The sequence below is a fragment of the Lates calcarifer genome, linkage group LG7_1, assembly GCF_001640805.2.
Source record: "Lates calcarifer isolate ASB-BC8 linkage group LG7_1, TLL_Latcal_v3, whole genome shotgun sequence".
In the NCBI taxonomy this organism is placed as follows: Eukaryota; Metazoa; Chordata; class Actinopteri; family Centropomidae; genus Lates; species Lates calcarifer.
In genome coordinates this window covers 8175451-8189126 of record NC_066839.1, presented here as the reverse complement: position 1 = coordinate 8189126, position 13676 = coordinate 8175451, and the positions used below count along the sequence as shown (strand labels likewise).

Below are 13676 nucleotides of genomic sequence, written 5' to 3'. Positions count from 1 at the left end.
TACAAGTATTTTATTGCAAATACTTCAGATACTATTAATGACCTGAATACTTCCTCCATCACTGAACATTTGAAGGCCATTTTCTCAACCATCGACATGCATGGGTCATCTAAAACAAAGATAGTACATCTGCGAGAGCATCATTAGAGGGTAATTTATGTCTAAAGACAGGGATTATTCGGTAGTTATCGTGGCAAACTTTACAAAACGGCGGCACAAAGAAAGCGGAAGCGGAAGCGCTGTTCGACAGGAAGTCGCTGTTTTCCACCAATGGCAGAGAGCGACGCAAGTTTAGCGGGGGATTCAGTCCCTGTGTTCAGAGGATCTGTTCGCGGGAAACACAACCAGCAGCAGCAACACGGGAAAAGACAAATCGGCGAACTTCTGAGTATTATTTAAGAAATAATAATTTCAGATCGTGCTGTGCTGGAGTGTAGGGATGTTGTTCCGCTCTATTGTTGACAGAGGAGTGGGCAGACGGAGGCAGAATGGTGAGACAATCTGTGTGTTTGTGGAGATGTTACTGTTTGTGCTCTGCTATCTACACAGCTAAAGGCGAATTTTATCCAGGTTAACATACAGATATTGAGTTATTCTATTTGTTGTATGTTTGCATTTACTTAATTCAAAGTATGAAATAGTTTAAAGATGACTGCAGTGGCAATAAATGTAAAATGTAGTAGTAATACATCTAAAATTAATTCGATGAAATAGCAGAGGCGTGTAAAAATGTCGAAGAGGATTTGAAAAGCCATCTGTTGTGCTGTTAACAGTTTTATGCATATTTTTTTTACATGTAAGTTATTGTACAACTTCTTGGTCACAAGCAGCTTCTGTTAAAATGAAAATAATCATGCAGTTAAAATTTTGGACAGGAAGCGGTAAAATCTCGCTGCGTCCATGTTCCAAGAGAGTAAATGTCTTAAGTTTTGATCGTGTTTTTAAAAATGATCTTTTACTAAATAACCAGACTCCTTACATGCTCAGTGACTTTGCAGAACCTCTTGGGGTTTCTGACTCAGTAATACCAGGTGACCAACTGACATTTCTAATCATTATCTGCCAATTATTTTTTAAAGTATCGTTTTATATCAAAATAGTGAAAATGAAAGTGTTAAGTGCCTTTGAAATGTCTTGTTTTGTACAACCAACAGTCCAAAACCAAAAGATATTCAGTACTGGGTGTGTCCTTACATGCTCAGTGAGCAACCATCAGATCCTCACATTTGAGAAACCTGGAACCAGGGAATATTTGTCATTTTTGGTTAAAAATTTCAAAAGAGATTATTTGATGATTAAAACAGTCAGTGGTTCATTGCAGCTGAAGTGTGTAAAAAGGGAAATGTGTGACGCTTGTTCAGACAGGAGACCTTTTCCACATGAGTGATCAAAATGTGGAACCTGCAGAACCCAAAATTATATCATGGTTTTTGGTGCATTTTTAGTTGACTCTTAAAGTCTCTAAAAGTGCAGAATCTGACTAAATGCTATTCTCCGCTCAGCCCTCCCTGCAGATCCTCGGCCCAGGTATCCTCTGAGCTCCCTACTGCAAGGCTACCAGTGTGTTCGACATGATGAGCACATCTCCTATGGTAACCTGGGTGACTCTGTGCCACCGTTTGGACTAGCTTTCTCCTCAGGTAACCCCACCTGCATTTTATCATCAGATGACACACATCAGAGGGAGTGGTGGCTGTTGTAATTTGTCTGACTAACTGGTGTGTACCCCTCCTTTCTCGTCTCTCTTTAGCCGGGAACCTACAGAACGTTCTTGCAGCTGCTAATGAAGAAGGCATTGTTAGGATCTACAACACAGAAAACAGAGAAAACCCGCTCCTTAAAGGTATGTGTGCTCCTTTGCTCACAATTGTCCTGTCCATCATTAGAAAAACAATCAGTGGCTAATGGTATGTGAACTTTGCAGAATGGCTGGCTCATGAGAATGCTGTCTTTGACATTGCTTGGGTACCGGGGGAGCCTCAGGTGGTAAGTATAAATTCATTCCACATTGTCAGACCATTGAGAATCAGGTTGACCCAGAAACATCTTATAAATACTGTATTTAAAGACTTTATAGATTTTTGTGACATGTAATTTGCTGCACATAGTGCACGTTGTAAACTCTTCCTGTGTCATCCTCAGGTGACGGCTGCAGGTGATCAGATGGCCAGGTTGTGGGATGTAAAGTCAGGAGACATGTTAGGCAGCTTCAAAGGCCACCTCTGCAGCCTCAAGTCCGTTGCATTCTCACCTGAGGAGAAAGGTATACTGTAAACCTAATTAAACATATTGTCAGGGGCAATTAATGTTCCCTGTTGTGTTTTAAAATTCACGGGAAAACACTGTGTTGATGTGTGACACTGTGTTAAATTACATAATTCTGAATACTGAAACTAGATGTAGGAGCTATGGTAACCCACTAATTATTGAAATTTTTACACACATATTTTCCTGCAGTTGTGGCACTAAGTAACCACTGAAACATGTGGATAGGCTATTAAATGTGATCTAAAAATGCAAAAAAGAAGTTATGTTTTTTGGTATTTTTTTGGTATAACTGTTGAGTAGGTACAGTATATGCATAGCATGGGAAACCAGTTCAACCATTTTCATTTAAATTCCGTATCTGTCACATTAATGAAGCTTTGTTTGTCCTCTATTCAACAGCTGTGTTCTGTACTGGAGCCAGAGATGGAAATATTATGGTCTGGGACACCAGGTGCAGCAAAAAAGGTAGATTTCAATTACAGAGGTTTCTTTTTGATATTCAGTTATGTTTGTTTTGCCAAACCCAATAGCTCTGTTTAAAAAGATAATAGACTTTTTGTGCAAAAACAGAAAGATTGTGGTTATTCATACTGTTTATTTGCATTTGATGATATCTTGTCTTCCTCTCAGATGGTTTCTACAAACAAGTGAAACAGATCAGTGGCGCTCACAACAAAGCAGAGACAAACCCCCCCTCTAAAACAAAGAGGAGACGGAGCTGCCCGCGTGGCATGGCTCCCAGTGTGGTGAGTTCCCCTAATAACTGACCCTGTTTATTAAAATAAAATGAAATGGAGGCTAAGGAGGTGGAGAGTTGAAGCTGATCTTCATGCACTTCATGTTTTTTTGGTTTGTTTTTTTGCAGGATACCCAGCAGAGTGTCACAGTGGTTCTGTTTAGGGATCAGCATACCCTCATCTCTTCTGGGGCTGTTGATGGGTAAGGAAACCACTGTTAATTGCTACTGAAGTCTTGATGAAATGACTTACCATCGTGCACATTTGAACAGTTAGTTGTTCTATTTTATTCCCCCTAACCAGAGTAATCAAGATGTGGGATCTGAGGAAGAACTACACCGTGCACCGTCAGGATCCTGTTCCGCTGCAGACGTACCCATACCCGGGCTCTTGCATGCGCATGCGGCTGGGTTAGTGTTGTACTTCACTGGCTGTCATGTTTGTATGGAGCTGAATGCAAATTGTGGTGAAAAAAAGGCTGAATATTGTTTTGCATGTGTTGGCAGGTTATTCAGGGCTTGTTCTGGACTCCACAAGATCCAATGTCATGTGTAACTGCACAGATGATAATATCTACACGTTCAACGTCAGTGGAGTAAAAACAACTCCAGGTAAACAAGGGATCCACTCATAATCAAAATTATTAAAATTACTGTCACACAGCCATTCTCCACTTATGTCAAAATAGGCCTTTTCCTGTTAATCACCAACTTACTACCACTGCTTACCACTAGATGGGGCTGCAAAACTAATGTCTCTTGGTTTAACTACTGTGAGGAGCAGGGCCGTGTTTAATACATGGAAAATGTAGAGATGGATGCGGAGACTTTGTGTGCTTAATTAATTCACTGCTTTGAGCTCTGAGAGATTTGGACCTCTAACTGGGCAGCTAACTAGCACAGAATCAGCTGGACAATATTCACACCATGCAGGCTAGGCAGCCATCTTGAAGCACATTACAAAACATTCAAATATAATGCAGATACTTGCTTTAGGCTTTTCTCATGTGTTTGCCTTACTCATAATTTGTGCGTATTTCCAGGCTTGTTCACTCTCTGAATTAAACTTTAGTAAGGGATCTTCATATTTGTGCTGGTTTCTCTTCCACAGTGGCAGTTTTCAGCGGCCACCAGAACTCCTCATTCTATGTTAAGTCCACTATTAGTCCAGATGACCAGTTCTTGGCCAGTGGCTCAAGTGACAATCACACATACATCTGGAAGGTAAGATCCTTATTTTGTTTTTCCTGTATACAACGGAAATTGTTTTGTTTCTGTTCAGTTTCTTTAGGGTGATGCAGTTTGTTGTGGGTTTTTCATCCTCTTTTTACATTTCAGATCTCAGATCCTCAACATCCTCCCATGATGCTTCAAGGCCACAGTGAGGAAGTGACATCTGTTGCATGGTGCCCAACAGATTTCACTAAGGTATGACGTCAAACCTTAAGAGTTCTTGCAAAAATCCACAGACCTTAACAAGTCATATCTAGCTACGTTCGCATCACCATCTCCACCCTGTTTCCTTTGTGTAAAATCTACAAATGAATCCAGGTTTTTTGTGTTTCCCTGCTGTAAAGCTGAGTGGTTTTAATAGGCCAGGAGGCTGGCTTTAGGCTCTGCGATAATCCCCAGTGCTCTGTTGGCAGATTGCTTCCTGTTCGGATGACCACACTGTACGGATCTGGAGGCTTCACCGGGAAATGGATGGAGTCCAGTCTACAGTGGGAGAAGCCAACCTTGTAGGCTGGGCACGTCCTAAATCTCCCACAAGTAAGTATTTCAACTGCCGTTCTTTGATTCTTTTTGAACAACTGACATAAATTACCATTTGTCTACCATGTAAACTTCTCTGGTGTCATTCCTTTCCTGTACTGTTGTCTAAGCATGTGATATATGCAATAACTTCTTCATAACTCACTGTCTTCCTGCTCTTGAATTAAAAATATGTGGCACATCGGACTAACAAGAACTTCTGCTTTTGTCAAGGGCCTTCAATCAGAACTGAGACGACACCTGCAAAAACCCAGAGGACAGAGAGTCTCGGAGGCCTGTCCTCACCGCAGCTTGCGGTCTGCGCTCCCAGTGGAGCCGCCCTGCCTCTGCCCTCCAGCACCACCTCACCTGTCCAGTCTCAGGAAGCGAAGGCTGCCACTGTCCGCCAGAGAACGCCATCCTCCATCAAACAGTGGTTATCTCCAAGCCACGGGTCTCCCAGTCAGGTCAGCCCTCCTCTCCGCAGGGTGCTGAGCCCGTGTCCCCAGAGCCCGACGAGCAGCGCCTCTCCCATCGAACGGCGGGCCAAACGCAGGCTGGAGACCGGCAACAGCGTGCTGTCCACAGGCTGCGAGGGCGCCGGACAATGCGACTGCGTTACTGAACTTTACCCCACGGCCAAGAGAAGCCGGGCCCTGTCCGGCATCTGCTGCCCTGCTCAGGAGAGCCGGGTACAAACAGACTGTCACACAGACGACAAGCAAGCCTCACCTAGACAGAGTGGAAAGGAGAATTACTCTCCCAGAAGAATGGACTGGCTCTCTGTGATGGGCCAAAAGATGAGGAAAGGTCAAGGAAGCCCGCGTTCTCCCAGAAGTCCCAGTGCCTCTAAGAAACAAGAGGGCAAGACACCAGCTTCACCAGTAAGTACAGAACATAACTCATTGTAAAGACAAAAATATTTGTCATTTCTTCTCTCTGTGCACTGTTATTAATACCTTCACCTTCACTTTCAGTTACTTGGAATGAATGAATGAAATTCAAGCTTGAAAATCACTGAATACAATTAACTGCACTGCAAAAGAAAGACAGACTTGAGAGGTTGCTTTTTTAAATTGAGGTCTGTCCCTCCTTATCAGTGCTAAAGTTCGCAATTAACCTTTTTTTGGTTTGTTTGTTGTTTTCCAGACAATCCGCTCGCCGCAAACCATGAAGAAAATCTCAACATATTTCACAAGACAGCCTCCGGAGTGACCCGCTTGAGCCAGTCAGATGTTCTGTGCCTCTGTTTAAAATGCAGTGTTTTTTATTTTGGGTATTTTTAAGCAGGTCCCACAGACAAAAAGCCTCTGAGAACACTGTTTACTGTCCAGGTTACATCAGTGCATGAACTTGGGTTGCACAGAGATTGACGAAACGGTCATTCTGAAAATTTGATGCTGCAGTTTTCACATCAAGAGAGGATTTTTTTTTTCTTTCTTTCTTTTTTTTATTTTAATTGGGTCATAGGTTTTTGTATTTGCCGCCTACACAATGTTCTGCTGCTGTGCTGGTTTGCATTTTGCAGAGTAAATCTTTAATTCTACTCAAACATGACAACTTAAAACAGATGCATTACCGTTACATACAGGAGCCCACGTTTAATATAATTGGAGGAGGTTAACTAGATGTTAATCCTCATATGCAAAGGAAAATATTTGTCCACAGATGTGGGCGTTTTAAATTCTACTTTAAAAAAGAAGCATCGTTTATTTGCTCTACTACTTTGAGCCCTTTTATGAACTTCATCGTAAGCTGGTCACAGATCAGCTAAGTTTGTAAGCAAACCATTTATATCCTCATGTCTTTGTGGGTGTATTCATGCAGTGTTACAAGTATAAAATTCTGTTAAATGTGATTTTTCTTGAGTAAATGCTCAAGTTGTTTATATGTACAAAATAACCAGTGACTTGCTTGGCTCATTTGTATTTAATTAACACAAACCTGCTGTGGTCTGACTGTATTAAATTGAAAGTAGTTTTCAAAGCACGTGTCATGTCAATGGTTGTATATTTTCATCCATGTGTGATGTAATGATCAGTGCTTGTTTTTTTTCTTTCTTTCTTTTTCTCCTGTGTCTACATATGACCCCTCTTTACAGGTTACACATAGCTCTTTCTTCTCAAACTATTGTATTTGAATACTTTTGGGGATCTGGAGAGTGAGGATTATTCAGTAATTCAAACAGAAGAAGAAATGAAAGTCTGCAGATGAAATGTGAAACTTCTCATAACCCCTGTGATTTGCATAATGAATATTCTTCTATTCTCAGCTGATTCAAGTTAAAATATGTAGTATTTTATAATTATCCTCTGTCATAGAACTGTTTTTTACTTAACTAGACTTTTATAAGGTTTTAATTATATTTGGTAATAGGCAGCAGTTTGTCTTCCCTTAAGAAATGCAGGGGAATATACAGGACATTCTTTTTCAAGTATTATTTTATTTGAGGAGACCGTGCCATCAGTCATACAGGGGATGTAAAGACAGATTCCCTCGCCATCTACGTTTAAACATGTTTAGATGCTGCAGATTTGATGTTCTGGGGCTGCTGCAGGAACTTTCTCTGATGATAAATTACCTACTACAGCTGCCACTCCTCATTCAACTGCAAACGTCACGTATTTGTTTTCACATGTCACATGTTCAGGCCCCGCTTTTTCCGCCACCTGATTGGTTTAAAAAGTTTCCAGCTTTTTAATTCTCTGCCTGCGATTGGCCGTTGGAGCCGTCACTCAGTGACGCACGCCTGTCAGGCTCTGCAGCCCACCAAACAGCCGAGTCGGTCAGACAGCGACGGAGCTGGGAGTGTTTTATGGCTGCCTACTCAGCACGACATCTAGTAATTTGTAGTATTTGAGAATACTTTGCCTTTCTGGAAGCCGTGAAAGTAGCGCTCGGTATTCAGCCAAGGACTGGAGTTAAGACAAAGTCATTAGTAGGTGGACACGGCTAACTTTTTAATGCTAAATGAGACTCGGCCGTCGAGCGAAATTTAACTTCATCGATCGTGGATAGTTCTTCTGAAAATACTCTCAGCGGAAGTCTAACTAGGATTAAAAACCGGCGCTTGAAAACTTTGGTTTGACATTTTTACGAAGAACTACGTGAATTTCATGGAGCAATTGTCTTTCATAACTTTTTGTCCTCTGAACAGCGGTGCAAACTGTTGTCGTGGTGGCATACATTAACGTCGGCTAATTTTAGCAAGCTAGCTAGGTACATTAGCTGGAAGCCTAGCAGTACAGTACTTTACTACTAATTCAGGCAACTTTTGTGACAATGTGTCTCATACGTTTTCCAACAGGTAGACGGTTTGCAAACACGATGAAGCAACAAAAAACAGATTTTTAGAAACGTGATATTCGTGTTGAGTTGCTTGCACTGCGGTCAATGTCATGAGTTGTAGTTTGGCTTTTTGCTTCGTGTTTTGAAGATCGTCCCCGTGTTTCAGAAACCAGGTTAACCCCAATGATGCAGCTATTGGACACAGTCTAACCCCATTACCGACCGAACATGTTGGATCACACAGAATAACGAAAGACCTGGATAGAAGACGGGCTTCAGAAGCCGTGCAGTTTGCCTCTTGTTTTTGAGCTGATGTGAAAGAAGAGGAAACCTTTTTTTCAGTTGACCCAGGGATACAATAGCTCGTCTTAAGTCTTCGTCAGTTTTGTGCATCAAAATGTCGGCCATCTCTGCATCCGAGAAAGTGGACGGGTTTACGCGAAAGTCCATGAGGAAGGCCCAGAAACAGAGAAAATCTCAAGGCTCTTCTCAGTACCGCACTCACAGCGCTTTGGTTGAGCTTTCACCGCTGCCGCAGCTCAAAGGTACGGTAAGAGGATGAAGGGGTCTGCGGCTTAAAATAGACTGTCTGTCATTACCTGTGTGTGTGTGTGTGTGTGTGTGTGTGTGTGTGTGTGTGTGTGTGTGTGTGCGTGTGTGCGTTTCAGCTAGGTAAGCAACACGTGAAAGCAATTTGTGTTAATATACTACGCACTATACACGCATTACTGTGCACAAGCCAACCATGTTTAAATCTGCTGGACAGGGACACATACTTTGGTCCAAAGAGTTGTGGTCACATCCTCAGATATTTCCCTCTCAGTTGTATGTTTCATTTCCTCTGCACCAGCAGCTTGGACGAATTGACCACAGGGAATTATTTTTTGGGGGGGTGGGGGTATTACATGACTCTCTGCCAAATTTGAATACATCAGTTTTGCCAACTCTCCTGTTTACTTTCCTTGTGTTACTGTTGCTTTGTGCCTACAGAAGAAGAGACACAGAACAGCCTGACTTTATCAGTTGGGGCTGAATTGACATGTAGAGGCACATCCAGGGAGTGATGTTGAAGAATGGGTTAAGAGGGATTTATGCTTTTGTGTCAAAGTGTTGTGGAAGCTACGTGCAGAGAGGCTCGATATCTGCACCAGAGGTATCTCCAGAGGTTGATGGGTGACTGCATGTTAGGACTTACAGAGATACAGCCTGTAGAACATGACACCTGTGATTGGTCAGATTGGTTTTGTTTGTGTTTTCCTCCTCTTTGTTGATGCTGGTGGAGATTGTTGAAAGTGAAGACAACACTGAGCAAGGCTCTGTAATCTTTTGTGTGCAGCTTGACAAGTTTATATTTGGTGACGCTGCAAACCATTTCCAGTGCAAACACGCAGAAGTATTACTCGAGTCCGGTGCCAGAGGCAGAGTTGCTGGAACATCTCAACTGAGAGGCATAAGGCTGGCTTAACACATTCCTATTCATTCCCATGCACACTATCCAGATCATCCCAGCAAGTATAAGAATGTGAACCTGCAGCTCACGAGCCGCTTGATCCGAGCCTGATAATATTGTTTGCTCATAATACAACACTTGTATTACACAACATTTCACCAGCCTGAAAAGTACCAGGTAAGAATTACCTGAGAAAACTAACGGCCAGTTCAGTACTATGGTGTCTGCTCTTGTTTTGATGGTCTTTGCAGTGATATGTGAAGCAGCTAGTAAGCACTAAGCCTTTGGATATTGCAGGAGAGAACACAGGACAGCAAAAATGCATCGTGGGAAACATGACACTGTGGGATAGTACGGGTGACCAGTATTACTCTCTGGAGAGTCTGTTGTTAGTTGATGCAGAGCTCTGTTGTAGGTGGACGAGTGCATGTGGGGTGGAGGTCTGGTGAGGTGTGCCATGTGACCTTATTAAGGAGTCTGTTCCCTACTTGCCAAGTGTTGTACTGCTCTTCACCTCACTTATTGGTTGAATTGTGTTGATGACTATTTGAAACTCTTCCATGCAGTTTAATCCAATGAGCTCAAATGCTGTTTTTATACAATGATCTGTGGCCATTTTAATTTATTAACATGCATTCGCTACTTGGCAGCAGTTACGTTCTGTCTGAAAACTGCACTGACAAGAACTGGCAGCATCACACACCCTGGCAGATGTAATGAATGCATGACAGAATTAAACCCACTTGGCCCGAATGTTGCACTGTTAAACATGTCATGCATAAAACAATCTCATCTCTGCCATATATTTTAGTTCTCTTCATCTCTCAAAATCTGTCACAAGCATGACAAATCAAGCATTCAACTGACTAGATACCTGTTGTTTGTGTTCCTGTAGCCTGCGGTTAAATGTGACACTGCAGAACCTGTGTATTTAAGTTTCATTCACAACACTGTGTGCATTTTCAGTGTGTACTTTAACATGTTATTTCACATGTTATTTTCACTGTTGTGCAGCAACCATCTTGCATTGTCTAAGTTAAGAGGACTGGTTTGGTTTAACTTTGTCTATAGTTTGTGTGAGTATTCTTTTTTTTTTTAAACAAAGTTTTTGGCAGCACTTTGCACTAATCAACAATGATATATATATTTTTTTATTTTAACAGAATGGCAATTAAAACTAATGACTAAATATAAATATACAATTTGCTCATATGTAAAACAGACAAGCCTCAACAGCTTATCACCAGAGTTGATGTTATTGGAAAGAGCAGAGCAGAAGAAGAAACTTGCCTGGTCAAGTAGTGGAAGAACTTTTCAACATGATGCAACTTCTCAAAAGCTGAAAACAAACCAGTTGGTGTCAACTCTGACTGCTATCATGCAATTTCAAAAGATTGTAGAAAATTGAGCCTTCAGTGTTTTTATTGTCAGTCTTGTATAGTACACACAGAGAGCAGACAGTTTTCAGCAGGAATTTGAAACACTGTGTATGATTTTCCCAGACTAGAGCATTGCACCACTACAACACTCGACTTGAAACAGCACAGCAGCAACTGCCTTGTTGACAAGTGTGAGAGTGGCAGCCAAATTATCCCACTTTCTCCCACTAAAAGCTTGAGGGTGATTTGTGCCTTGTCATAGTGAGTGCTGCTAGTATAGTATTAAGGAAATCTACATTTCAGTTACTTTCAATGCCTCCTTTTTTTGCGATAGGATGAGTGATCATTTGACCATGCCCAGCAAAGACTTGTCTATCATTTCTAGGTTTACTGTATTCACTTATTATACGGTGGTCACTGCATATGCTCTGTGCACATTCTCACATTTTTTTAGTGACTTAAGACTTTCAAGTCATAAAGCACTCACTGATTAAATAATGAGGTACCCTGGATGCAAATGTGACTATTTAAGAGGTCTGCAGTAATCAGGGTGCATTCATAAGTCAGTGGTTATTATTTGTCTATGATTCATGTAGAATGTAATTTATATGAATGTCACGCAGGGAAAGGGCTTTTAACGAGCTTATACAACCACTCTTCATTCCTAGTAAAAAGAAGTGTTGTAATTAATTATTGACAGAGCTGGACAGCTTTCACAGCGAAGGAGTGTCAGCACACAATGTGCATGAAGTGTGGAGTTATTAGCTACCTGCTCACACTCTGGTCAGCCAACTGTACACCACCTACACAACTAAGGTGGTGTAGTTGATGAAACAATCTTGATTCAATGTCCACTTAGTCTTTTATTCTAGGGCTTTTGATTGTGTCAGTACATGAAGCTTTCTCAGTTGTCAGGAACTGTGGATGGTCAAATTTTCCATTTATTCTGAGGTTGCAGTTGGTTGTGGTTGCAAGTAGGCTACATACACAGGCATAGCTGTCTATACTTACTGAATGTTTAGGTTTAAACTTGTTGAAACATTTTAGATGCAGTGGAAGAATCCGTATCACTACAGACTGAAGAATTAGCAGAATATTCCTGTCACATGCCTGCAACTCGAACCATATCTTATTCAGCAAGGGTGCAGTAGTTGTGAGATGCATGGGAACATAATAATGGCGGTATTGTGCTATTAGCTGATAACACTGTTTGAATCAGTTTACACAGTTTCCTAAAAGCCAAAAGTGATAGGAGTACAGTGTTGACATGCAACAATAGTCCTTTTTATTAGCATAAACCAAGTATCCTAACATGGGTTCCCAAATTAGAGTGCATGCTTTACCTGGACTACTTTAGCTGAACATTGTAACTCAGTTTATCAGCACTATTCTAGGTACTTGGTAGACTAAAGCAGGGTACACACCACAAGATAATCAGGCCGATTTTCAGCCCAAATTCCCGCTCCTAAACAAAGTCTGCAAAGGCCTGATTATCTGATGGTTCTTAAGATTGTCTTGCAAGATTTAACTGTTGTGTGAGGTGTGTTCAGAGTGACTTTACCCTCCCTGATCTACTTAGAAAGATCAGAGCTGCTCTGATAAATATTAAACATGTTCAATATTTACAATCAGAAATTCTTTTGTGTGGGGGGGCACTGAGGAAAGACGAGCATGCACTCTGGATTATCCTGTGGAACGGAACGGTAGCCAATCAGGAAGCAAGCTGACTGAGGACAGAAGCTCAACAAACAAGACATCGTCATCCGCCATGTTTGTTTACTCTAAAGATGCATTTGACCACACAAGTTTTTGAGTTTTGAGAGTCCAGACTCTGGTTTCTTGGTGGTGAATCTGTTAGTGTGTGGTGTGGCTGCGTTGGTCTTCTCATTGCACATCACACATTATAAAAACTCTGAAATCCGTCATTATTTGTTGTCATGTGTGTGGTCTCTCACATTTTCTAAATCAGTTAACATTTTTAAAATGTTTTAGTGTGTGCCAGTCTTCAGAGAGGAAATCTGTGCAGCCGGCATGTTTCAGGTCCTAAAAGATGGTAGCCTACAAAGATGCTTCTTCCCTCCTGCAGTGGAGAGGTTGGAGCGCTTATAGCTCCTGTTGTGTGATAGACGCTGAAAAGATGAGTCACTCTGAGACCAACATTGTTGCCATGGCAGCCAGAAGCCTTGAGAGCAAGCCAGGGAAATGTTTTACTTTCCAAATACAGACTGCTTCATTTAGCCTGATATTTCTGTCACTGGAGTGAAATTTTGAGCTGAGCCATGATTTCTAACGAGGCCTGAGCTTACATTTGGGTGGTGTGGTGGTTATTGTCAACAGCCTAAATATAGCACAGTGGCAGTATCAGTCAAAAAGTGAATTGATTTTAATTTCCATGACTTGGTTCTACACACAAATCAAAGGTAGCTGCTCTGATCAGGATATTTTTATTTTTTATTTTGCTCTGCTTTCCTTTATTCTGATTTAAAGAAAATCTGTTGATTGTCAGATACTTCATTCACTCTGTCTTACTCCTTCATTTGTTACATCTGTGAAAAGACTTGTCCACAGATTTAGCATTGCGCTGCCATAACATTGTTTTGACTCATGATGCACTCATGTTCAAAGTCAATGCAGCAGAGCCAGAGAACACCTTTTTTACTCCACACAGTCTTCCTCTTCATCAAACCTTGTGCCTACATTACCCACAATATAAGTTGACTGCAGACAGTTTGGTTGGAGATTCGGGTGTGATATGCTAGCACTGGCTAATATGCCAGTGCCTGTGTTAACAGTTAGCCATGAG

General features: G+C 41.5%; 2 protein-coding genes across 2 annotated transcripts in view; both read left to right on the top strand.

Moving 5' to 3' along the window:
- Window positions 1-277: 277 nt before the first annotated feature.
- dtl (denticleless E3 ubiquitin protein ligase homolog (Drosophila)) lies at window positions 278-6744 on the top strand. The gene is made up of 15 exons (XM_018694959.2): window positions 278-491; window positions 1503-1640; window positions 1751-1843; window positions 1925-1986; window positions 2143-2263; window positions 2668-2733; window positions 2899-3014; window positions 3134-3207; window positions 3309-3415; window positions 3512-3616; window positions 4116-4228; window positions 4343-4432; window positions 4651-4774; window positions 4991-5640; window positions 5906-6744. The coding sequence occupies exons 1-15, from the start codon at window positions 440-442 to the stop codon at window positions 5969-5971; spliced, it is 1977 nt and encodes a 658-aa protein (XP_018550475.1). The 5' UTR covers window positions 278-439; the 3' UTR covers window positions 5972-6744.
- Window positions 6745-7519: 775 nt separating this feature from the next.
- Window positions 7520-13676, top strand: part of ppp2r5a (protein phosphatase 2, regulatory subunit B', alpha isoform) — a 40858-nt gene continuing 34701 nt past the window's right edge. Inside the window, 1 exon segment of the mRNA XM_018694983.2 lies at window positions 7520-8589. Coding sequence (XP_018550499.1) covers window positions 8442-8589 — 148 coding nt within the window. The 5' untranslated portion in view covers window positions 7520-8441.